General features: G+C 36.5%; 1 protein-coding gene across 14 annotated transcripts in view; it reads left to right on the top strand.

Annotated features, from left to right (window-relative positions):
- The window catches only part of LOC5575390 (solute carrier family 12 member 4), a 791,918-nt gene that overhangs the window by 662,277 nt on the left and 101,695 nt on the right, over window positions 1-27,946 (top strand). For all 14 annotated transcript variants that reach the window (XM_021849571.1, XM_021849567.1, XM_021849570.1 and 11 more), the window contains 4 exons: window positions 5,838-5,967; window positions 12,674-12,795; window positions 12,892-12,974; window positions 14,339-14,474. In XM_021849571.1, the coding sequence (XP_021705263.1) occupies window positions 5,838-5,967; window positions 12,674-12,795; window positions 12,892-12,974; window positions 14,339-14,474 (471 nt within the window). The remainder of the gene's footprint in view (window positions 1-5,837; window positions 5,968-12,673; window positions 12,796-12,891; window positions 12,975-14,338; window positions 14,475-27,946) is intronic.

Here is a 27,946-nt window from a genome sequence, read left to right on the forward strand (position 1 = left end):
TCGAAGACATGACATTCGCAGTGAAATCGTAAAATGTCTTGCTAACTTTTCGGCAGATGAAATTTTTTATCGAAATCCTAAGCTTGATCCTGAGATTCTAGGAGGAACCATGTGAATTCCTAGCAAGATATTTCAGTCCAGCGTATTCCTGTAGTTTCGTTACAAGCACCTGAAGATTTCAACCGGGTTTTTATGGTTTCATAGCAGAATCCTTTTAAATGCCCTATATCATGCTCACTAGGGTGCGGCTTATTTTTTAAAAGTTCTCAAACCAAAAAAAATCGGGTGTTCTTATTAATTTGAATCACATTAAAAGAGAAACCTCAAAGTTTAAGCTTAAAATATTAAGATTTAGAGGTGGCGCAAGCGTCTTGAAGGTGATTTTTCAAGTTATAAAAATAACCTTCAGTGAAGTCACCATAACTTCGTCATTTCCAATTTTGAAACCTTGTTGAATAATAATTTTGTCTAAAATTTGAAGCTAGTTTTTAGTTCAAAATAGTTTTCTCCAAATTTTTCCTCATTTTACTAAAAAAAAACTCATCTTTGTTTGACCATAACTACATAAATACTCAACCGATTCCAAATCTGTTTACATGTTTTTGAAACAAATTGAGTTGTTCTCAAACATTTTACTAAAAAGTGGTTTTGACCTAGTTGTTTAACATAATGTACCCAAAACATATTTTTAATGAAAAAATCAAATTTCTTTGGATTATTTAAGTTCTTCCGCTGAAAATTGATTTTTTTTTATAAATTTTAAGTTTATAAACCATCTTGTTTTAATTACAAGTTGAATAGTGCATATATTTTTCAACATATGCAAAAATATTTTGGTTTCAAAGTTATAAAAAAATGTTGCCAAGTCCTTTCCATAGGTTTAACAAATGAGAAAAACCAGTTTCAGCTTTAGAGCTAATGTTTAACTGACAAACATTTAAAAAAACTGGCATTTTTAGTTGAAAAATTATGTTTTTTTTTTTTGAATGACTTGGTCAAAACAATTTTTTAGATAAATGTGTTGTATAAACAGTTTGAAAACAATTCATTAAAAACCATGTATAAAGATTTGAAATCGGTTGAGTATCCATGAAGTTATTGTCAAATGTAGAAGAAAATTTTAATAAAATGAGAGAAAAATTGGAGTAAATTACTTTTAACTAAAACTAGTTTTGATTTTAGACAAATTTAGTGATCTACATTGTTTTATAAATTTATTTTAAAGGGAATGATGCTAAAGGTTTCAAAACTGGTTGAAAAAAAAAGTTATGTATACTTCAATGAAGATCATATTTTATAACTTGAAAATTCACCTCTAAATGTCAATATTTTTGGCCTTTTCGTGTGATTTGTATCCAGAAGAGCACACAAATTTTTGATTTTGAGAACTTTTGAAAAAAAAGCCGTGACTTAATGCTTATCTTCTAAAAAACAATTAAAACTCATTTAAAATAAAAATTATAAGAATCTTGTTTGTGCATTCTACGAAATGACAGGCCGAATTTATGTATCATGAAATGTAGTTGTTTATGTTTGCCCTATCGACTGCAGCCAATCATTCGTTATGATATGCCTTATTTTGTCAGAAACATAACTTAAAGAAGTCATTTAAACAAACTAAAATTTGTCAAATTTCGCAATATATTAAAAAAAACCATGCATGTTTTGTAAAACCCAAGGCATTTTTTGTAAAAACTTCGTTGTAAGAATACAGTACCTAATAGATTTAATAGTTTTTTTTTTCGTATTCTTAGACCGTTTTGAAGAATTGTCCAGTTCTTGGATAAAGGCTACTTATGCGATTATTGATTTTAAATGTCCACACTTACAAATAGTATGCATAAAGCTTATAAAAATGATTGAAGAAATTTGAGCGATAAAAAGTATGTAGAACGTATGTACATTACGGTATATAGATTCATAGCGTAGTCCAATTTTACGACTTCGAAGTAGACCGTTCCGTAGACTCTATATCTTATAATTCCATAGGGATGATGTAGCAACATTCTAATGATGTTTTTAAAACCAATAATTGAAAAATAATATTTAAAAATGGGTTCTAAATTAGGCACGGTTCCTTTGTTGGCAACTGAAAATTTCGACTTTGTTGCCAAAAACGGAATCCCACTCTACATCAATTTTCCAATTGAATTCCACCATTCACCTTCGATTTCCAACAGTATTGTGTCGAAACTATTACTACTACGCATTGCCAACTCAACTTACCGTTGTTGCTATGGCGAATTTCCCATACAATCCTCCGGTATAATCCAAGTGGCACGCACCTATTTATTACCGCGGCCATCCGTAACACAACTACCCTCTCAACCCGACGCAAAGAAAAAGCCCCAAAAGTTCGTCCACTCGAATTTGCGTGTCCTGTTTCCGTCATATGTTTCCCATAGCATTGACATTCCGTACACGAAATCCATATTCATGAAGCCTCCCATCTATAAATCATGCGAAACTAGGCGCCGTCCGGCCGCGGGATCAAGGGTGGATCATGGCGGGTGGTGAGGGCAAAAGTTCAACCCGCACTACTTTTGCTTGAGCCACGTCCGAAACGCGAACCTGCCACATATATTGCACACTACTGATAGCCTATATAATAATGTATATCGAGGAAACGATAAATAAATCACACCAGAGCATAAGCGGTGAAATCTGAGCATTGCGCTCCAAACAGATGTGCCTCGTGCGTTTGATTGTACGCATCGGATGTTTGCAGTGCACACAGTGGTTCCATTTGTTCTACGATGGGTCATAAACTATTTTGAACAATATCTGTTGAAAAATCAGAAATTGTTAAATCAGTTATATTTTGGCTATCAAAGTCACTGTTAAGGTTTTTTTTTCATTTATATTTAAAAAAAAAAAAACGAAATTTTGCCCCACACTTGATTTGAACTTTAAAAAGAATGTTTAAGAATATTAATTTCAAAACTGATATAACCAAAAATAGGTAATATTTTGACACAAGTTTAATCAGCAAAATTTTAGTCAATATGTTGAAGTATCACTATGTGGTATTTACTTCTTTTTGACTATTTTAGTTTTTCTGGATATATTGAATATTCCACTAAGGTCGATCTTTTGTTTCACCTGACTCTATTTTTTGATTTTTGACCCATGGGCGGTTCCACTGTGCAGTGCCGGCGCGGTCAAGTTTGAATTGTGGGATTGTAGACAACATAGCTTTCTTGAACGGCGGTGGCATGCAGCGCGGCAAATGAACGGGCTTATCGGAAGCGGTTAAATGTGAATTACGGGGCTCCTGTTTCGATTAATTATTAATCAAGCTCACTGAATGCATTATGTACACTCCCGTGCAAAAGTTTGGGTTCACCCCCTCAAAAACATACAAAAGTGTTCTGTCCATATCTCTGTGATTACACGTCCAATTAAAACTCTTTAAGCCGCATTCGAAAGGCGCAAAGAGTTATTCTAACTTCGTATGTATTTTTCCAAAAACATTTTTTTATTTTGTATACTAAATTTTTAATTAAAGTTGTTACATTTTTCAAAAAACACCCTAAAAAATCATATCTAATTTTCTCAGCATTGGGTGGACCAAAATTTCAAATCAAAGTGTCATTAGAATCGTAATCTTATACCGTTTTGATTCATATTACGGACACTTAAGGCCTCAGTGAAGTATAACCCAGCTTGGACCATACAAAATAAATCATTCTGTATGATTTTTTAGCGTTATCGAGCGTCGGAAGCCCTTAACTTTCGGAGGGTGGGTAAAGAATACGCGTCCGCAACATGAATAATTTTAAATTAATCAAAACCTGTGACCTTCTCATGATTTTTATTCCGGACGCTCCCTCACTTTTGCCTCATATTCCGGACGCTTTGATTCAAATTACGGACAGCTCATGATAATCATTATTGGAACAGTCAAATCATCAATTGAAATCGTTCAACCACTTAAGAGACGTCTAAGGTAGTTGGGCATTATAAATTTGCAATGATATTTATGGAAAAACCCTAATAAAACGAGCCTCGAAAATGAGAACTTTTGGACGGCGAAAATTGAAACATTTCGTGTGAAATGTTTCCCATACAAACGAGAGTGTCCGGAATTTGAAGCTGTCCGTAATAAGAATCAAAACGGTATTCCTTGAAGATACCCCACGAAATTTTGGCGGACAAATCTGGAAAGTATTCAAAATCAATGAAACAGTCAGTCAAGTCATCGTGCAAAAGTTTGGGTTCACCTCTCAGTATGATGCAAATCGTACAAAAGTTTGGGTTCACCTGAACTTACTTAAATCTGTGAAATCTCAGACAGGTCGTGTAATCACAGAGATATGGCCAGAACACTTTTGCATGTTTTTTAGGAGGTGAACCCAAACTTATGCACGGGAGTGTAGATTACCGCCGTATGGCCGAGCTATGCATGGTCGGAAATATTTTGCTTAATTAGTTCTCGGAATGGAAAACCGGGATAGGCAATCGTAATGTATGATGGTATTCCAAGCCAAACAATAAGATCCAATTGATGAATATTATGTCCGTGGAACCATTCACGGTTCAATATGGGATAGAATATGAGTATTTCAAAAGCAGGCATCATGAAACTTGTTAAATTAAAATGGTTTGATTTATAGTTATCGAAGTACAAATGTATAAATGCAAAATTAAAAAACGAAAGGGGGTCTCCTAGCGCCGAACAAAACCTTGGAGAACAGTGTAAGTTGAGTTTTGAAAGCTTCAGGAGAAATCTTCCATTTTTTCAAGTATGAAGGAAAGATATCCAAACTTTTTGAAATTTAGTACAGATGACACGTAGGCTTCGTCCTTTGGTGAAGAGGCCTGTATCATCCGCAAACAAAGATAAATCAGGTAAGTCAGATGTGAAAATATTGTTTAATATAGGCCCACCAGCTCTTACAGGAAGTCTTTCAGACTTGGAGTTCTGATAATTGACCTGAAGTGTACGATTTGACAGATAACCTTGGATCATTCTAACAATGTATGTTGGAAAATTATTTTTTTTTTAAATTTGCAATCAACTCTTCATGCCAAATACTGACGAATGTCTTCTCTATAACTAGAAGAGCAAGACCAGCAAAATAACCTTCAGATATGTTGGAACGAATCAAATTTGTTACACGTAAAAGCTGATGAGTGGTCCATGTTGGAATCCAAACTGTTCATTGGCAAAAATAGTATTTTCGTTAATGTGGATTATCATTTTGTTCAAAACAACTTTTTCAAAAAGTTTTGGAGGAAAGCAAGCTGATTGGACGATAGCTAGAAGCTTCGGCATAATTTTTGGCCGGTTTTTAAATTGGTACTATCTTGGAATTTTTCCATTTCTCAGGAAAATATTCCAACTGAGTTAAATATATCAATCATGAATGATAAACTACTATCTGGAAGTTGCCTTAGATGCAACTTTCTCTTCAGAATACTTGCACAATTACATACCCTACAAGTAAAGTACTATGCATCTGCCATAGATTTATCGCACAAATCCACCGAATCGTGCGGCAAATTGGGAAGCTTAATCTGATGTTACGATTTGGCTGCAAATTTGCGGTCCACACGAATGATACATCCATCGTTTGCCGTAATAGCTGCTCGCAATCTAAAAACGCAAAACCAAAAGCGGTTCCATTTCAACCGAGTTGCAATAGTCGCACGTTGAAACCATAGTCTCGCAGCCGCAATTCATATTCATCTGTGCTTGTTAGCTATGTGCATCAGGATAAACGGCCAGTGTGGGACTGGTTCGTTTCTGCTCAAAACGTACCAATCGTTTCTCTAGCTAGCTACCCAGGTAACTAACAATGTTTCCCTCTTTTTTCCTTTATCTCCCGCAATAGGTCTGATCGTGTATCTGGGCGTGAAATTCGTAAACAAGTTCGCAACGGTTGCGCTAGCCTGTGTCATCTTCTCCATCATTGCGGTCTACGCCGGTATCTTCAACAACATCGATGGCAACGATAAACTATTGTAAGTATGGGGAGTGATTTTACATGGGTTTGATAATTGAAGTTGAATCGTAGGGTAACGGTCGTATTTTGGACTTCCTAAGGAAGTGATTTCATTTTTTTTGTCCAAATTAATTAATTACACGGCCTAACCAAACTAAATAACTTGCCAAAATGTAGAGGAAAACTTCCTCTACGAAATTAAAATGCGCACAAGGCCAGGTATGATCCAAAATACGTCGTAATTAATGGAATTTTGTAACACTGTTTTTCATTAATTTGGACACACCAATACATTTTAGACCCTCGAAGTATATTTTGGACCTCTGGCATTTATATTCGATTGGCGACAAAGTTCATCATACTGGTTGTACCGTTTTGACTCATATTCCGAACACTTAAGGCCAACTGTGTCTTCAAATGCAACTGATAGGCACAAATTAGCTGATATTTGTGAAAATTTTAATTTTTTCGTAAAGTCTAACTGTAAGCTGTTTGGTTTGCTGATAAAATTGTATATATAAACTTGTTTAGTATTGTTTTCACGTAAAAGTATAGAACAACATTTTGATTCAATTGCCGAACACTATGTTCATTCTGTCTCATATTCCGAACACCTTGATTCAAATTCCGAACAGCACAAATAAAAAATATTCAAATGAATAATTTCGCAAATAAATTCATCTGAGCTAGTTCTGCTGGTCTCGAGCTAGAGAATCATCACTACTCCCGAGGTATAAAATAGATTGAAAGGCGTTTAAATTGAATTGCAATTGACTGCCATTTCCTGGCAATTTAATGACACATTTCAGCGAAACATTTCAACCAAATCGTCATACAAAAACCGGGTGTTCGGAATATGAGTCTGTTCGGAATTTGCGACAAAACGGTATAATATGTCTGCCCATCTGCTTCTGTTCAGGATGAACTACTGCGACCAGTTTTCTTTGATCTTTTGTGGTATACCCGTGCCCTTTTTTTAGTGCATGTCATTCTACTCCATTACTATTGAGAAATAATGAAGTACAGTCGCCTCTCCACATCTCGATATCGAAGGGACCATCGAGATAGGGAGAGATCGAGACAAAGAACAAATTTTTGATGAATACTAGATTGAAAAACACTCCGTTGCCAAGAAAGTAATACACAAACAAACGTCAATTTGCGCTCCTAATTTGTTTTGAATCCCAAAACTTTGGTCTAGTAACCTTCAATATTGGTCATATCGACATACGGAGAGAAAAATGAGAACGAAAAATGAGCATAAACACATCGAGATATGGAGATATTGAGACAAAGAGGATATCGAGATATGGAGAGTGAAAATGTATGCAGACTGAAGGGACTTATGAAATCATCGACATAGGGAGAGATATCGAGATGTAAAACATCGAAATGTGGAGAGTTGACTGTAGTCGTTTTTTACACAATTATCATTCTTCAATATTTTGCATAGAGCCTCCTTAGAAAAAGATACCACTATTTATACCTTTTGGAGAAAACAGTTTGTCACAATTAAACTCAAACAGGTTCGGCCACTATGCTGGTTGAATGACACCGAATTTGACCATGCATCGGTACTTTTGCGTATTAGTTATTGCCTCTACTTATAAGGTTCAAAATCGTTTTTTGTAACTGTGAACAGGTTCCATCGCATAAGACATGTGGATTCCTGGAAACAAGATACTTATTTTGAATATAGGAAGTTTGCTCCACTGATTCGGAATCGTTCACCTCGTAGGTATTCAAAACTACGCACTTGATCTCGGAAAGAACATGTCTCATGCATTGAAACCAGCCTCAGATGTTGATTGAGTCATTTTTCCACTTCGACCTCCTCATCATCTAGGACAAATAGGTGGGTCTTAGTGACTTGTTACTCTCTTATACTCTTCCGATCCTAAATTATCATTATTAACAAGAACAGATACAACAAGAGTACAATATGGTAGATCTTACCTCGTAACGCACCTGGTGATCTACCCGCGTTACGGGATATGCTTGCCCATAGTCTCATCAATCGATTGACAATGGAAAACCTAAGGAATTTCACGCGTTGAGCCCAGAGCTTTGAAAAATGTTTTTGTTCACAAATGAAAAATTTCTGACGACTTCAATTTTTTTAATGTAACGTGTTGTAACGGTTACATGGAGAACCGATTGAATTCAATTAATTTCAGATAAAATAAATACATTTTTTATGTACAAACAGTTGATGCTGGTGCGACCAAATGACTTGCGAATTGACTTGGTCTTTCGATATAAACTGGGAAATTTTGTAGGAAAATGGTCCAGGGAGTCAAAAATATATAAAGGGTTAGAATATATTGGTTACCCTATTTCATGTGATGCTAGAGTGTCGGCAATTCATTTAAAGTAAATTGAAGATACCTTTGACATTTATGAAACTTTGAACATACAAATTCTTTACAAAGTTTAAAATTATAGGGTAAAGTGGAGCAAAAAATACTTTTTGAGATTTTAACTCGACTTGAAACGAATGTAATAAATGGTCTGTTATCATGGTGCTTTGAATACTATGCAAATAAGTGATTACAGCTTTGAGATTTATTTGTTTGTTGATTTTTGTCGTGAAACAATAAATAAAATAAAATAAAAATATTTTTTTATTTATTGTAAGAGCATAACTAGGCCCATCGTAAAGATAGTATGATGTCTTTTTTTATGCAAATGTGTGGGAACCATTTTTGACTCATAGTAGAACATAAAATCGAATCTACGCACGGTGCAAAAGTACGAGCCATATAATCTAGTATATTGCCAAAAAAGTACATATTATCATTTGATTGAATGAAATATGCCTGTTCGCTTGGACTAGGTCGCCAAAATACGAATTTGGATCTAAATTTTGCAAAGAAAAAAAATCTATTTTAGGGTAAATCGCAAAACAATCCATTATTACTTGCGTAACAATTCTAAAGGGCCAATCCTCAGATGGTTCCTCAGAGTTCTGAGCAAGTTCTAAGTCAATATTCTTCACAACATTTCCAATTTATATTTCTTAGTATTCAAATCAATCAATGTGATTTCTTGATCGTTGAGTGGCGATTCACTATAACTACACGTAATTATTCGATTATATTCTTAAAATGGCTAGAAAGGTCGAAAAAATTATGAGTTCAAAAGTACATAGTGTAGTATTTTAGAAAAAAAAAGAACGGACGCAAGTCATCCGCTAACAGATACACTACCAACCAAAAGCATGGAATCGTTGCAATGCTGAGTATTGTAGCACTTTTAAGTTTAGCATCACCCAAAATCCAGTGAAATAAGTTTTCTCAACTAAAATCAAAAATGTTAGTGACCAAAGGAGGGCCCAGATAGCCGTAGCGGTAAACGCGCAGCTATTCAGCAAGACCAAGCTGAGAGTCATGGGTTCGAATCCCACCGATCGAGGATCTTTTCGGGTTGGAAATTTTCTCGACATCTCAGGGCATAGAGTATCTTCGTACCTGCCACACGATATACACATGCAAAAACGGTCAATCGGCATAGAAATCTATCAGTTAATAACTGTGGAAGTGCTCATAAGAACACTAAGCTGAGAAGCAGGCTTTGTCCCAATTGGGATGTAACGCCAGAAAGAAGAAGTGACCAAAGGACGCGCATGTCAAAAGACATTCCCGAAAAAGAAATGGAAATATCTCTTTGCAATCCCGAAATAATATTCGTTTTAGGTGATGCTAAAGGGGATTTTTTATTTCCGTACGGGTTTGGGCCGAAAGGTCTCAGATTTTCATGAAACTTTTTTCACAGGCAGGGCTCATCAATATATGAATAAAAAAAAATTAAGAAAAATTCAGGGTCGCCTATTTTCACGGATAACTCAGTTGGAAATTTTTTGTTTTCCCCTGACACTACTTACTTTGAAAAATTATAACTCAAGAACGAAGCATCGTAGTAACAAAGTTTTTTTTTTATGAAAATGAAAGCAAATTTTCTAAGGAATAGAAAAAAATGTTAACTAGAAAAAGTTTTCCACAAAATTGTTCACCGTTGAGAAAATTCGTAAAGAAAAGCCGGAAAAACTATGCTCCAACTCGTGGAAAATTTTCAAAAACATATTTTTGAGAAGATAATTTAATAAGCTTTAATTGCTGAAATTTTTTAAATGTTATTTATTTTTCGTTTTTGAGTTATGGCCAATTTTGTAAAAAATGTGCAAATGTACCATTTTGAGCCTTTTCTTTGAAAAATCATAGCTCAAGAAAGAAGCATCGTAGAAACAAAGTTTTTTCTATGAAAATGAAAGCAAATTTTCTAAGGAATAGAAAAAAATGTTAAATGAAAAAGTTTTCCACACAATTTTCCATCGTTGAGAAAATTCGTAAAGAAAAGCCGGGAAAACTATGTTCCAACTCGTGTAAGATTTTCAAAGAAATATTTTTGAGAACAGAATTTTATAAATTTCAATCACTGAAATTTTTGAAATGTACTTTTTGTTCGTTTTTGAGTTATGGCCAATTTTGTGGAAAAAGTCCATGTAAGCCTTGCCGTTGAAAACCCATATTTCAATCGAAGCATCGGAAAAACAAAGATTTTTTATTAAAGCAATTGCAAATTTTCTAAAGCATCTGAAAAAAAAGATATGGGATTGGTTTTAATGAAGTATAAGTCTATATATGATGTGCGAAAAAAATGCTGTAGCGCTTATCCATTTCAAAATACCCTACACACCTAGATTTTTTTTCACGAGCTCGGCTGTGTGAATCTCGGTTTTCAAATTTTAACCGAGACTCAGCTAAGCAGCCGTCCATTAATTACGTAAGGGTTTATGGGGGGTTGAGATTTCTTACGCGCAATACAATTTATTTTTAATTTTCATATAAAAAATCTTACCATGGGGGGAGGGGGGTTGAAAAATCCCGAAAAATGTCTTATTCACTTTTGACGTTTGCTTCATTTTTACTTGAATCTTTATTTTCATAATGTTGCCAAGCAAACGTAACGTGGAAAATAAATCCAATCACAAACGCTCACCGAATAATTGAAAATTTCCTGGTAGCACTGGCGATTGCATTATCTTCATGTTACCAGGCGAATGAAACGCGAATAACACGCGCAGTGAGCAACTATTACTCAAAAAAAAAACAACTGGTAGCACAAAACTGAGACAACACGCGATAGCAAATTTTTAACTCTTCCACCCGCGCAGACAGCCTGCTGCGATCAGCCACTGTTTTACGTCTCGTTATTCATCTTCATTCCCATACATGCACGACAAAAAAGAGAGAAAAAAAACAATTCCGCAGACGCGTTTAGCGAAGTCGTTGAGAGAAGCACAAATACACGTGTATTACGTGTACTTTACAATGTGAAAATACTAGTATTTTTCTGGAACGATTCACATTTTAGCTGATTTTGAAGAACTGACAGTTCTTCTATAAATATGACAGTGTCGTGTTTGCACCGGTCCTCCATCGAAGTAGACAAATGCATAGATGGACATGTCACGTGGAAAGGCCTGTAAACCACTTAAAACGAAGATAAACGTCACTTTTTGACATAAATCTCGATTAATCAATGTTGGTAGACCTTAATCTCTATTGTATTCGATTTTTTTGATAGCTGAAAACTCAGCCCTATTTGCGACTACGAATTATCACAATTGGCCCTCCGTGAAACTCCGATTTGTTTGCATGGCAAAAACTAGGAAGTCCATTTTTAATTCTTCTAAAAAATCAAAACATTAATTAATTTAATTCGGTTAAGTGTACGGGGTTAGAATTTTGATAAGCTATAGAATCATAACAACATTGAGAAAAATATACAAAAATCAAAATAATGTGCCTGTAATGTAGCCCATCAGAAGTCTATCAAAATATACTGAACAGATTTCAAATCAATACAGTAGGTAATTTTTTATAAGCACTTGAAATTTCACTTCCTGTACCTCGCCGGGTAATATTTCCGACGCTACACGCATAGAGTAAACTTGTTCCAGATGACAGCACCGTTTTTTCACAGTTTGGAATTAATGAAAGGCTTTCACTAGGTGGGCTGCTGGTTTAGTGAAACGAACGAAAGTTGACTGTATTGTTATTTGAATAAATTTCACTGCAAAGGAACACTACACTACCGGTTTCATGACAGTGCATCCAACCTGTCATGAATCATGTTTTAACTACTTGCTTTGCAATTTTACAAAAAAAAAACTCCAAAGAATATGAAATCGGAGCTACAAATTATGTTGAGATGTTTTTTTTTTCAATTAGGATTCATTGATCCACTTTCCAGTATAATTCTCATGTTCAAGAATTTAATATATAGAAGATAAGAGAAAAAACTTCGACATTTTTAAACACGACATTATCAACACTGAACAGGAAGAGTACCAAACAATTATTCTGAGTTTAACTAATAACTGAAAACAAAATCCGTTTTGTTCTTCGATAATGTATTTATTTGCTTTCAACTATCAAAGTTTTCCTAGAAATATTAATAGTTCCAATTTAAGTGGGACATTTGCCCCACCGTGCTCTTCGTGCTGCTAGTATAAAATATGCACCGATTTCCTAAATATTACTAAGCAACTTTTGAAACAAGTATGAAATGAAATCTCAAGACATCATTTTTCAACATTTTCTCCAAAGAACCCGATGCTTTGATTCATGAAAACGACCATGGCGACCTACGATATTATGTAGATTCAACTGCGAGAGCGCAGCGCCAACATTTACTTAAGCACTTTTCTACGATTTTTCCAGCATGTGCGTTCTTGGAAAGCGTCTTCTGAGGGATATTGCCGTTGACAATTGCACCAAGGAGGTGGGCGGCCCGCTGTACAATACATTCTGCGAAGGTGGCGAGTGCGATCCATATTTTACAGGTAAATTCGACCGAATCGAACATCTCTAATAAAACTCCTCGAACATATTTTCCGCCACCTCTCGTTTTGACATCGTTTCTCTTTTTTTCTTCCCAGAACATAACGTGTCGCTGGTGCGAGGTATCAAGGGACTCAAGAGTGGCGTGTTTTTCGACAACATTTTTCCCTCGTTTTTACAAGTGAGTTAACAATTTCCCGTGGCAGCCGCACAGCTGCTATACTTTTTATGTTGAACCAAACAAGCAGAAGCGTGAGACGAGCAACTACATTGTACATTTGACATAAAGCATTTCCAGCTCAAAACGCAGATGAAAATTGCATTTCAGACTGATAATTTTCAATCTAAATGAAACTTTGCGCATGTATTAGAGGCTATCCAATATGGCATTTCCCATCAAAATTTTGCAAAATGTGCTAGACTACGTTTTGGAAAAAAGCCTATGAAAAGGATTTTTATAATTTGAAAAAAATATTTATTTCATTAACATAGTGTTTTCACAGAAGTTCAAATAAATAACAAGGACTATTAGAAACAATACAGAGAGAAAAGAAAACAATTTCTCCGAAACCATATATTTTTCTTTCCTATTTTCAAATTTAAGCTTTCTACATGAGAAAACATAATGAACAACTTTACACTTTAACTATGAACAAAAAAAAAATGTATTGAGAGAACAAATCATCGTAAAGCTACGATAAATAACGTAACTTTATGATGATTTATTCCCTCAGTACATCTTTCTGTTATTTTTTTTTCTCCACCTCCCGCTGCTTTTGTCATTAGTTTTAAGGCGAAGTAGGCCGTCATTGAAATTTGTACGCGTTGTTGATGATTGTTGCTAATTCGTCTCACGATTTTGAATCAAAGAAAATAAGTTGGTTTTGCACTGACACAGCTGAAAAAGTATCAGCATACTTTATGCATGTTAGCGCGTACAGTGATACTTTTTCAAGTCAATATAAACTATCAAGACTAAGTTTTATCACTTTGAAATGAAAGCTGAAAAGTCATCATTGTTGCCAAAACGAATGACGGGCTACTTAACCTTAACACAGTAACGTGAAAAGCGAAGATTTTTAATGAATCGCACCTTTTTTTTGCATTATGACTTGTAAAATTATGGAAGCCCTTTTGTTTGGTAGGCCCTATGCAAAACATAGTCTATGAAACCTTGCAAAATTTTGATGATAGGATAGCCTCTACTAAATGTAAAAAAACACTCAATTCGAAAAAGGTAGCGTCTACGTGTTTTGCGTTTTGTCCTGGAAATGCTCCATAATGTGGAAAAGTTTCACCTCTTTTTTTCCGCTCATAAGCCTCTGCATCTGAGATTTTTACGTTAGGCAGCCTAGCTAAGGGTGCAATTCCGTCTTTCATATGCATCACATTTTTGCAGTTGACGTTCTTGTTACCTACGGTTGAGCCACATTGCTCACACAAAATTGGCAGATGGCTTTTACTGCAGTCTCCGCTCGGACCAAAGTGTGATGAGAACACTAATTGCATTTCTTTCTTTTTTTTTTCCTTTGACTGCTTTGCTAGGAAGGACAATTTATCGCATACGGACTGGATCCAGAGCACATTGAGCCACTTGACAGGCCGTCGTACAACCAGGTCTATGCTGATTGCACCACTGCGTTTACGATATTGATCGGCATCTTCTTCCCATCGGTGACAGGTGAGTGGTTTCATTTCATTTTGATTAATCAGATGTGATTTATACGACACAAAACATTTCTATTGAAGACTGCTAAGCGTCTATCAGTATTACACAACATTTTTCTAATATATGGAAATGATTTAAGAGCAAAATAAAAATCACCGTTTCACAAACCAACTCCTTCACAAGTTACTGAGTTCCTTCTGAGGTTCCCAAATCATTCCCGGGAATAGTAATTATTATTCAACAGATTTTTCCTGAAGTTTTTAGGCATTCTGATCTTATCAGACAATTTCTCAAATAATCTCTATCAAATTGCTTACAAAAATCACTTCCACCAGAGAATGCTCAAAATATGATTGCTGTGTTTCGGTTGGAGAATAAAGTACAGTGAACACAATGCCAGAGGGTGGGCAATCAAATACCAGTGATGCTCCTTCATATACCGTAAAACAAGGTATCTTTGATAGTGCGTTACCCATCACATACTAAACGAAATATCATAATTTCTGTTTATCGGTTAAGCAAAACGAATGCAAAACTGAAGAATATTAGTATGACATTTCATGTAAAAGCTGTTTTCATTTAAATCGAGAACATATAAAGCTTTATAAACGAATATAAAAAATTGATACGATTTGACCATTTTCGAAACGCTTACAAACAACCTGTTCTACGATCACTATTTGATGTAGTTTTGAATAGATGGTCAATTATCTTTGATAGCCTAGTTATCATAGATCTTGAATTTGGTCTCAAATCTCTAAGCGAAAAGCATTTTCACAAACTGGGACCATTTTTGTAATTTAAGTCAATAATTGCCATATAACGTTAAACGCCTAGAGGTATGCAATGCCCTACAAATGTTCCGTAACTCATTCAATTTTGTTCGATTTATGCTCCATTATCAAAGTCACCCCGAAACAGAAAACCAACTTTCGATTATATGAGAAAAATATATATATCCATTAAAAATAAATCTTTTGACAATCTATCAACTGCAATCGATAGCTAGGATGCCAGTACTTGTTTTGAAAATATAAACTATAATTCTTTGAAACAGCATGCATAAATATTCAAGTTTTCTTCGGAAAAACCAAAGTTACCCCGTTTTACGGTACTCTATTTTGCTATAGTTATAACAAACAAAATGAACTCCTAGTAAATATGATATAACATACTATCCTCTACAAACTTTAGAATATAATGGAGCATGTTTCTTTGCTAATTTTGAATCTCTTGATGCATTCTACAGTCTTTGTATGAAAACCTTACAGTTTCCGTACATACATACCAGGATCTAATACAGATTTCGTACAAAGTCTTGCTTCGGGTGAAACTGTAGCCAGTTAAAAACGGGTAACAGAAAAACCATCCATCACTCAACGTATGCTAGAAAACATTCCATCTCGTTAGAAGCTGCCTTGTTTCCAATCAATCCCAATTCTCAATCCCTCAAATGAAGACACGCCTGACACGTCCGCTTATACCCGATTTAGTAGGAAAACATCGCATTACCATCGAAAATGCCATCAATTAATCCTTCAACCAGAGCACTTCCCAAAATCCGATTTCCTGTTTCGGGACTCGCCCACCTTGGAGCCCAACCGTAATGAAAAATGGATCGACTTCTACCCATACATATCTGCTGGATAATGGGAATGGCAGAACCCGCCTAGTGGGTCACAAGAATCCAAGATAGCTGCTCACTTCTTCGGAACTTTTGCTTCACTGCCGAAGGTTGGCTGACTGTGCAGCATTTATTGTTGTCTGGGAATTCAATGAATGTTAATGAAGATCAATATTGAGTGGCTCATCGTCCGACGTGGCCCGAGTCGGGTACGAAGCATACCTAATGCTTCTGGTTCACAGACCAGGGAAACAAACCATTTCCTTACCACAAGCATGCAAGGAACCGTAAAAGCTCTTGGAAAGGTAGATCTCTCAGTCGACCGACGATGGTGGATCGGCAACAGTTTTAGCAACTTTTGTATATAAGTACCGGTATACAGACGGGACAAAGGAACACATCAAGTTCAAGTTCAATTATTCATTTGTTCGAGTTGCTACCGCTTACTGGTTGCCCGAACACGCTGAAACTCACTCAAACAAGTATACTGAAGGTGAACTAATTGACAGAAACGATAATTATGATATTGAAGGCATTACCCCACCTGAGTGAACTTGTCTTGATGTACCTTATGTATTAATTGATAACACCGGGGGATTTTTCGGCTTTCAGTCTAGTGATAGTAATTAAAACGTAATGTTTTTTTCTACGCCCGAGGTTTCAATGGGCTATGCCATCTTTTTCAAGGGTTCTAAAAAGGTTGAACAAGGCTTAATTTAAAAATTTCAAATGCACAAATAGAAACATTACCAGCTTACAGAAAAATACGTTCTTTGTCTGGTGGTCTATACATAACATAAAAAATCGTCAAGTAAACAGTTTTCATCAATTTCCTAAAAGTCAAATTACACACATTTAGATTTACAATCACAAAAATGATCTGTAAATACTAAGTATACAATTAGACACAGAAAAACTAGAAAATACAGGCACTGGACAACTACTCGATCTTACTCGTCACTTTACTATGCATGTTCAAACAGTCATTATGTACTTATTCTATGAAAGTTATGTTGTGGGTTATATATTGTTTGCAAGTACAGTGGGGCATATTTAGCTATTGGGTATTATTGTCGTTATCATTTGTATGGGTCTGGCTATTGGATATCTGTCTGTCTATGTAATTTGTTTTGATTTTTGGTCTTAAATGTGTGTAAAATACCTGCATAAGTTGTACTCAAACTGTCACAGTCGCTTCGTTTGTTTACCGTCTTGTCCGTGTTGATGATGTGGCACAATTCCAAGATGGGAAGAGCGAAGTACCGTCTGATAACTTCATGTTCAAATCTTTGGAAGAAATTCTGTAAAAAAAATCTGAAGATAATCTTTAAGGAATACCCAGAGTGGCTTATGGAGCTACCCTTGGCAGAGTCAGAGGAATAAAATGGATTATTTTTTAATATCTTCAGGATATCTGCAAAAATTTGAAGTTATTGTTGAGGGATAGTAGAAAAAAAATTAAAAAATTTAGGCAGCAGAGTAAGGCGTTAAATTTAGACTTATGAAGGGTCTGATCAAAGACAAATTAAAGACCTCCATGTCCCTTGCAGTTGCCCAAAATTTTATGGCTCATAAGGTAATCTAAAATGCCGTGAAAAGTGTACTGCGATCTGTCAAACTTGGGTACCTTTTGCACTACCGAGGGACCAAATGCAGTAGGGGTAGTCGGGGCGGTTTGGCCAATGGGGTGGAATGAGCACCCCTTGAAAACTGCATAAATTCTTGAAATTGCATATGAAATAATAAGCAATCCCAAAGCTGATGAGGAAATGAAGCTATAGGCATGTTATAAGTCAGTGTTCGAAACTCAAAGAAAAAGTAATAAATGATGTTTAAAAAAACTGCCCATATTGCCCCGAATGGCTCTTTCAAATTTCATCATTTCAGAATGATGATGTTTGACTGTTAGAATGTTCTTAAAAAAAATATATCTTCTTACACGGAGTGTTTATAAATACTAATAAATTTAAGGTTTAGTATCAAAATAATTGAATTTTTAGATTATATGAGATTATTTTGCAATCAAAAATAGGGTGCTCATATCACCATATCAATAAAAAAATCGACTCAAAAAATTAAAAATTTTGAAAAAATAATCATTCATCCGTGAACTTTATAAGACAAAGCAAATCATGTGGATCTAGTGTATTCATCTAAAAAATGTTGGAAATCATGCAAACATTCGAAAAACTCGTAATATTTCCAGCACTTTTATCGACTTTTCCTTAAGGTGGCCAAACTGCCCCACTTTCCCCTACTAGAGGTGGTACCCAATCTGAGCCCAAGTGGGACGGACCTGGTCTGATTCCTCGTTAATTGTTGAACGCCCCATAAGAATATCACGGGCTGTTCAACATTTGGCATTCCAACGATTGGCGACTTACTCTCTTAAATAATTTGTAGGAAGATTTGAAAGCAATTAGTAAAAAAGTCACATATCCCATTTTCTTATATTACTGAAGAACTTTTAGACGAATACCTGATGGAACCCTTGGAAAATACGGAAAGAAATTCATGATGTAATTTACAGAGTAATTAGCTCATAAAAGAATTTCTAAAGAAATAACTCTGAACATTTCTGGAAGAATTAGTAGAAGAGTTTCATAAGAACCATACTTGAACCTGGAAGGATTCTTAAAAAAATCTATACACTAGAACCTCAATTTACGAAGTTTACGCAAATTCAATTTACGTCACTTTTTTAATGAAGTCAATTCAGTTCACGTCACTTTTTTACGAAGTGCGTAAGTTGGATTTAGGCAATTATGTGGGAAAATATGTAATAGAATGACCTCCGGTTGGGGAAAACCGTCGACGCCATTTTGGAATCCAAAATGGCGACCTCTGGTTGGCGAAAATCGTTAGAAACCTATGCAACATGAGTATTTTCGGAACGGGCATGGAGAGAGAATGACGAAAATCGTTGTCCAACGCCATTTTCGAATCCAAGGCGGCGACTTCTGATTGGCGAAAAGCATTGGAAACGCATGCAATATGGGTATCTTCGGAACGGGCATGACAAGAAGATGACGAAAATCGAAGTAAGACGCCATTTTGAAATCCAATATGGTGACCTCCGTTTGGATAAAATCGTTGGAAACCCTTGCTACATGGGTGTTTTCGGAACGGGCACGAAAAGAAGAAAATAGGCATGACAAGGGAATGACGCAAATCCATGTTCGATGCCATATTGAAATCAAATTCACTAAACCTTGATTAACAAAGTCTATTTTTAACGCAAATGCAATTGACGTCACTTTTTTACGAAGTAAATTTAAGAACATCGGTATAGATCAGTACATTGATCCATTTGCTTAAATGAAGAGTTGAGGTTTTCTGCCATAACTAAGTATCATCAATATACAACTACTTACGTTTGTAGATACTCAAACCTATATTCCGGGGATTCCTTGGAAGTCCAAGAACATCGACACAACTCAATACAATATTTCGTTCACTAAAATGAATAGGGGCCTTCGCAATAATAAAAAAAACTAATTATTTATAATTGGTTACGCTTGTACATCCTGAGGCCTTATACGATAGAGATTTAGGAGGACCAAAGACATCCGCACACATAAATACAATACACCGTTTACGCACATGAATGGTTAGGGACCTCTGGAGTATATGAATACTTATCTCTAATCACTTATTACGGCCATAGATCCCCCGGCTTGTATTCAATGGGGTACTTGGAGAACCAAAAACATCCTTACAAATCAATAAAATATTGCGATGACTTAGATAAATGTTTAAGAGACTGTACCATATTAGAAAACTATCGATATTAGAAAACTATGATTCCGCTTTTAGATCCTAAGGCCTATATTCAATAAAGTCCTTGGAGGACCTAGGACATCGGTACAAATTATAACACAACTCATTTTACTGCTATGAATAGATAAGGTCCTGTGCCATATAAAAATAATCAAATGATCGCTAAATACGCCAGTCCATTGTAGGTATTAATTCCAGGAAATTTTTGGATGAACTAGAACACCTGTTGTACTCATTAAGTTACCCAAACTCGGATCTTACAATACAAACGATTCTTGAAAATATAACAATCTTCTAGAGTCCAATATTGTCAGATATTCTTCTACATATAAATGATCGATCTCCATATACTTATGTAGAACCACATGCCCAAACTCCAAAGAGTTCTTGGAAGACCTTAACTTGCACATATTTTAGCCTGATTAAGAATCAAATCTATCTATCTATATAAATAAAAATGGAGTGGTGTTTGTATGTCACGATATGGCTTGAGAACGGATCAAAGGATTGACGTAAATTTTACACTGTTGCACTCGACAAGGGATGCAACGTGTTCGCGTGACGAAAAATTTCAGAGACTTCATTTTGTATGGAGGATTACATGACGTTTTACATCAGCTTACTTGATGGCAAGACGAAGTTTGCCGGGACCACTAGTATATTAATAAAATGTTAATGATATTGAGAGAGCTTAATTTCTCTCAATATCATTAAAAATTAAAAGGCAAAACCTCGTTTTACGAACTAAGTTCCCTAATTTTACGCACTGATTCGATTTACGCACCAATTCGATCTAGTTTGTAAATTGAGGTTACAGTGTATTAGGGATTATAAAATATGAAAGCCCAATCTCTAACATTTTGTGCATCTAGTTGACTAAAGTAATGGTGAACCATTTTTTTATAATCTATATTAGTCGAATCGAACGTCGCTATTCTTCATGCATTTGCCTCTTCTCATACAGCAATGAGTTAATGACCTTGGTTGTCGAAAATATTTCTTTTTTTTTTTGGTATTTAGAGAGTTTAAAATCTTTGAAGATCTTGGTTTTGTCAAGAATACATTATTTATTTTGTCAGAAATCTGTGAAGAGATCTTTGAACGAAACTGTATGTACAAAACCAGGTTGAACATCCAGTTTTTTGTTAAAATTACTAAAGAATTAACTGATATGAGGTTTCCTATATAGTGTCACAGAAAGTATGGGCATGACTTCACCATACTGCTATTTCAAGACTATTGAAGATAAAAATCTGATGTTTACACATTTGATTACTGTACCCAACAAACATTTCTTAACATTTCTTTGAAGCATCTCTTATCAGTCTTGCACGAATTGCGTTATTGTTGAGCGACTTTGTTTTACAAACTTTGTTCGTATCCTTCCAGCTTTGGCCACCTTCTGGATACTGGGTTCGCCGTAGAGTTGGGCGAGCTCGTGCTTCATCCTTCGCCTCCACACATCGTTTTCCTACACACCGCCAAAGATCGTCCTAAGCACCCGACGTTCGAAGACTCCAAGTGCTTGCAAGTCCTCCTCGAGCATCGTCCGTTGAGGACTACCGGTCTAATGAGCCTTGTCGCGCTCGGCCCCATCAGCTAACATGTACTTTGTCTTGACCGCATTCACCACCAGTGTCCAACCTTGGCTCCCTCGCGTTTCAGGCGGGTGTACAGGTCTGCCACCTTTTCAAATGTTCGGCCGACATTGTCCATATCATCCGCGAAGCAAACAAATTGACTGGATCTCGTAAAAATCGTACCTCGGCTGTTGAGCCCGGCTCTCCGCATAACACCTTTTAGCGCATTATTTAACAACAGCAGGCACAAAAGTCCATAACTTTGTCGTAGTCCCCGGCGGGAGCCAAACGAACTGGAATGTTCGCCTGAAACCTTCACACAATTTTGCACACTTTCCATCGTCGCTCTTATCAGTCTCGTGTGCCTCCCGGAAAAGCTGTTCTCGTCCATGATTTTCCATAGCTCTACGCGGTCGGTACTTTCGTGTGCCGCCTTGAAAAGGTGATGTGTTGGGACCTGGTATTCACGACATTTTTGGAGGATTTGCCGTACAGTAAAATCTGATCTGTTGTTGATTGGCCGTCAACGAAGCCGGCTTGATAACTTCCCACGAACTCGTTTACTAGCGGAATTTGGGGCAAGTGTGCCACCCCTGATTTTTGTAAAAACTACAAACTATATTTTTTATTTGAGCCTAACAATATGTTCCCTTATAGTCCATCCATTTTTTTGAGTTGTGTGTGTTGATCGCCGTTGTGTAACTTGTCCTGTTTTGCGCCGTCTGTGATGCCAATTTCATTGAGACGTTGCTCTATAAATTCAAAGTTTGAATGCATGCTATAAGGTTGCAGAACAATTAACGTCTGTGCAATATCAAACTCTGGATTGGTACGCTGGAAAGCCGTGATTATATAGGAAAATCGTGGGTGTGATAACAGGAATCGATGAGAACAACAATGGAAGACCAGTGCAATAAATGTTCCGCAAACATCGACACCATGAAAGACCTCTACACTGTATGTGAAGGAAGATGTGCGGGAAAGTTTCACGCATCATGCGTCGGTGTTAGTGAGGATCAGTTGTGTTCGCTTTCTAAAAACATAATTTGGATATGCGACAAGTGCATGATAGAATTTTGTAAATCAAGAGATAGCACTTCTGTCTCTCGCAAGACTTCACCTTCTCCTAAAACTCCAATCACCGCTGAACTGGAAGAGATGAAGTCCCAAATAGCGATGTTAAGCAGTGCAGTCGCCAAATTGAACCTAACCGTTGCGCCGTTTGAAGCAACACGACAGCACTCAACTCCAATCACCTCGCCTAAAACAACGAACAATGCCAGTGTGTGTGCGTCTGACTGCACAACTAAGTACAACTCAGAGGATTTCTTCTCGTTACTGCTAACAAACGTTGATAAACACGTCAGTGAGAACGACATTGTTTGTTTGGTATCGGATTCTCTTCGCGCTCCTAGACCCGAATGCATGAACGTGACTAAATTGGTTCCGGTTTGGAAAAACTGCGAGGATTTGGATTTCATTTCCTTCAAAATCATTCTGCACGAAAGGTGGAAACAATCAGCTTTGAATGGACATACCTGGCCACGAGGATTGAAATTTCGAGAGTTCGCTAGAAGACCCACCTCGCCATGGAAACCTTTGGCGTACACGAATGTCACAGTATAGGCGATAAAACGAAAATGTTTGTGATTTTGTAGCATCTAAATTTTCTGCTTTAAATCGTTATTCATTTTATAATGTTTTGTTTATGTTCTTTTTCTTGTGAATTTCGAGTGTAGTGAAGTAATTGATTAATGATGTTTATTTTAATAGTTGAATCTATAATGAAGTTGTCGTACTTGTTTGAAATGTGTTCTGATTATGTGTAATAATATGCAATCAAATAGTTTAAGAACATACAGTCTGTACAGCTCGCTGAAGACGGTGAAACAAATAAATCAAAATCATAAATCAAATAATACAATGGTCAAAATATGACGCAAATTGCTCTATTTTTCACATATTTACATCGACTTTTGTGAAAACCATAAAATTTCAGTTATTTTTTATAAGATTTCGTTGTTTCTAAATAGCATGGTGAGAGGTAAATTAATAACGACTTTTTCAAACGTACTGTACATTGTGAAGCAATACAAATGTGTAAGTAATTGTGGCATTTGAACGAAAAAAATATTTAGTTTTACATACAAAATCCATTTTGGTTGAAATCTATACTTTTTGGGGCAAGTGTGCCACCTATTTGGTAAACAAAAATGGTTGGAGTGAAATTCATAAAAATGTAAACATCATCAACAAAATCATGATAATGAACCAAAATGAGGCACCAGTAGTGGTTTTTGAAGTTTAGAAGAGGAATAACATTTTTGCTCCCACAATGATTTTTTCTCCAAATATTCGATAATAACATGGTTTTAGGCGTTTTAAGAACTATTTTACTTATTTTCATCAATATTTTACCTTTATTTAGTGCTGATCTAGTGCAATATTATACAGATCCTCTATAATGAAAGAGTAATTCATATGTCGCATTGAATGGAGACAAAAATAACGATTTTAGTTATTCGAATTGACTAGTAGAGAGTTCCGCATGTGATGAACCTTGTTATAAAGCATCCCCTCATGACGGTAAACCTAAACATATTTTTAAAATTGTCAATTAGGCTCTGCTTTGTTAGCAACATTAACAGTAAATAATGAAAATTTCATTACAAGTAGAATTACATGAATGTTCATTCGATGGCCGTCTTGCCCCATAAGGGTGGCACACTTGCCCCATAGTGTTGAAAATCAGGGTATTTTGGATGATATTTGAGGAGCTTCAAAACTAATACTTTTTGAAATTATTTTCTTTTTAAATGGCACAGTGCTTATGAAAAGATGTGAAACTAACATCTTGAGGCTGAATTGGCGGGTTTTTTAAGCTTTAGACAAAGTTAGAGAACAATTTGCTTAAGGTGGCACACTTGCCCCAAATCCCGCTACAGGTGACAGACGACGGAAGATGATCTGGGATAATACTTTGTAGGCCGCATTTAGAATGGTGATCGCTCGGAAGTTCTCACAATCTAACTTGTCGCCTTTCTTGTAGATGGGGCATGTTACCCCTTCTTTCCACTCCTCCGGTAGCTGTTCTGTTTCCCAGACTGTGCCTATCAGCCGGTGCAAACAAATGGCCAGCTTCTCCAGGCCCATCGTTATGAGTTCAGCTTCGAAACCATCCTTACCAGCAGCTTTATTGTTCTTGAGCTGGTGAATAGCATCCTTAACCTCCCTCAAAGTGGGGGCTGGTTGGTTTCCATCCTCCGCAGTACCGACGAAGGCATTTCCTCCGTTGTCCCGACCTTAATTGCCTGTGCTCTCAGCGCCATTCAGATATTCGTCGAAGTGCTGCTTCCACCTTTCGATCACCTCACGCTAACGCTAACAGTCTTCAACACTTGTACCAGCGATTCCACGATAACAATATCATATCAGCAGCAATTTAGCAAATCACAGTCCACTTTTACGACCGCCAGCTGACAAAATCAATCCGTTCGTCAATTAGATTCACATAATTTGAGCACTCCCATTAGAGCCCCTACGTATCAGAAGCGTTTGGGCATCCCATCTGATCGCAATCTCTATCTACTTCAAAGCCGTATCATCCTATCGTATCACTCGAAGCTAGGTCGGCCTGACTGGCTGGAAGGTCATAAAGTAAATGGGACAGCCGTAACCGTTGATGTTTTGGCAGTTTAGGAAACCGTATCGCAGCCGGTCACCAACGACGATGCTCTCTGACTCGGAGATGAGATAACAACATCACGCCCACCCAAAATCACTATGGAGCATTTCCAGCGCGAAACACAAATCAAAAATGGGATTTCAGACTGACTGTAATGTAAATGTAAATGAAAGATTGTGACACTTCCCATAAAAATTTTGCTAAACTACGTTTTGAAAAAAGCCTATCAGAAATAGTTATTTATGCAACAAGTTGCAAAATGATGATTTTTTCAGCACGAGTTGTACATTTATCCAACGAGGCTCGACGAGTTGGATAAATACAACGAGTGCTGAAAAAATCGAGTTTTGCAACGAGTTGCATACAACATTTTTTGCTATTTCGAAAAATGCCGATTCAGCTGGATGAACTCTAAAAGCACAGACAAACACTTCAACACTTGCGTAGTATCAATTCAGTATTTTTCAATCACGTAGGCTGTGATACATTAGTACCAATGAATGTCACAAATTTTCTTGCCCCCCATCGGCATCATGCTGGACGATCCTATCCCAAATCAGGCTCGTCAGCATTTGTAGAAACGAGATAGATACCGAGATACCTAACTTCGGAATTCATGCATTCGATTCGTATCCGGATACGCTTGAATGCGCCCTGCTTCCGAAGTAGGGTATCTTGCATGGATTCCGAGGAAAATCCAACTTCGATTAAATGCATTTTCTAACAATTATCAGATGCAAATGTGCTTATTCTAAGCGGTATGTGAGGCGAAACGACTCGAATGAGGTGACAATTGTCGACTCGGTCCCATTTGATTAACATTAGTTGCCTCACGTTACCAGAGGTGAGAACGATTCGTCTCGACACGCCGCGCAGACTAAGCACGAATGGCATGAAGAGACAGGGTTATTCGATTGACGCCTACCAAAACAGTACTGAAAAGTGCTACTTTTCAGCACCGAAAAGAGTGCTGAAAAGTAGCACTTTTCAGCACTGTTTATTTTAGTCGGAAAAGTAGGCCGTTATGTTGATCAAATTCTCAATGAAAAGTTGATTGATTTGCAACGGAATTGCAAAAAATAATTTTTGCAATTTCTCATCGTAATAGGCTGTTTTTCATCACGCCAATCTATCATGAAACGGCCTACTTTCCTGCACTGAAGTATGCAGTGCGGGAATAATCATTACGCAACTGAAACCAGTGCTGTAATGATTCATTACGCAACGCTTTCTCATTACGCAACTCTTTTGAGTCGCGTAATGAATCATTACACAACATTTTTTCAGAAATTGTAAAATAATGGTGAATGCATTCCGATATCATTTCTGATACCCTCAAGTGGTCTTCTACGAAATTGCAAAAAATGTTGTACGTAACTCGTTTCAGAACTCGATTTTTACAGCACTCGTCGTAATTATCCTACTCGGCAAGCCTCGTAGGATAAATTTACGACTCGTGCTATAAAAATCATCTTCTGCAACTTGTTCCGTATACTACTATTACATAATTAAAATACTTATACCTCAAAAACGGTGCATTTGATTGATAAAAAATATATTAGATTAGACAAATTAGAATAGATTAGACAAAAATACACTGATACAAAAATTCATAGTGATATAAAACTATACACATCGATTTTATATATCTATTGTTTCTTTAGAAAGATGAAGTCACTAAGCTTGACCATACCGCATATAATGGTCAAATACTTAAATATATTTTCTTATGATTTTTCAATTATTGATAATTTGCAAAATAAGGGAAATTTTTTGAGTTGCCTAATCCGGGACCTTGTTTCTGATATATTTGGCAATAATTGGTTTCAAAAATACTATTGGGACGAAGGTAGTTTTTATTGAACAATACGACTTCGGAACGGTCACTTCAAAGTAAATTTCCTTGGGGCAAAACTATGATGTGAATGTGTATTTACCCGTAGAATTAAGTCTATACTATATTCCACAATACTTTTCAATTCATAAATTTCTTCAAAAAAGATTTGAATGTAATCTATACATGTTAATAAAAAATTCGAATAAGTTAGCATTTACGCCATTTGCATTTTGGCCTGGAAATTCTCCACACCCATCTTGGACCGGATAACTTCTACCAGAGACAAGCCAGATGAAACGTTCGCAGTTCAAAACCCGGGTGTCATAAAAGCGAAAACTTTTCCACTTGGAACGAGAGGGGTGAGAGTTACGTGGTCCGGTTCTTGACTCCGGATTGACGAACTGCGCCAGCTAAATTTATTGCAGTCCTTAACCGGTTGGTGGTGTTGCTACACATTCGACTCGGGAAGTGGCAAGCAATTTTGCAACTTTCGGCATGCCCGGAAGGGTGGCTCTGATTTCACGAGATCGGCGGCGAGGATTCCGTTGATTATGACAGCAAATGTTTCTTGGAGCGTGCTGTTCTTGGACTCACGTTGGTCTCTTGTCTAAGGCTTGCGATTCCTGATAGTCGGACGAAAGTTTTTGCCCCACCATACTGGGCTGTTTGGGGGAAAAGAGTTTCCGGGAAGTGGCATTATTTATGCGATGGAAATGGAACTCCAGAGAAAACTTTGAACGATGAGATTTTAATCAGTGGGACAAATTTTGGCTTGATGCAGAGCTGTGTGATAATGGATGGCGAATTTTCTCATCAGAAATACTGGATCCGCACTTATTTAAGTTTTATGGGAAAACTCTTGCAAATAGGGTAGATATGATGTTATGCAGAAGACATGGATTAGAGACGAAGCTGATGAAATGTGAGTGAAGTTTGTTCTGATTGAGTTCGCCTTACACGGAATGTAGGTATTCATTA

This window comes from Aedes aegypti, chromosome 3 (assembly GCF_002204515.2).
Source record: "Aedes aegypti strain LVP_AGWG chromosome 3, AaegL5.0 Primary Assembly, whole genome shotgun sequence".
Classification (NCBI taxonomy): domain Eukaryota; kingdom Metazoa; phylum Arthropoda; class Insecta; order Diptera; family Culicidae; genus Aedes; species Aedes aegypti.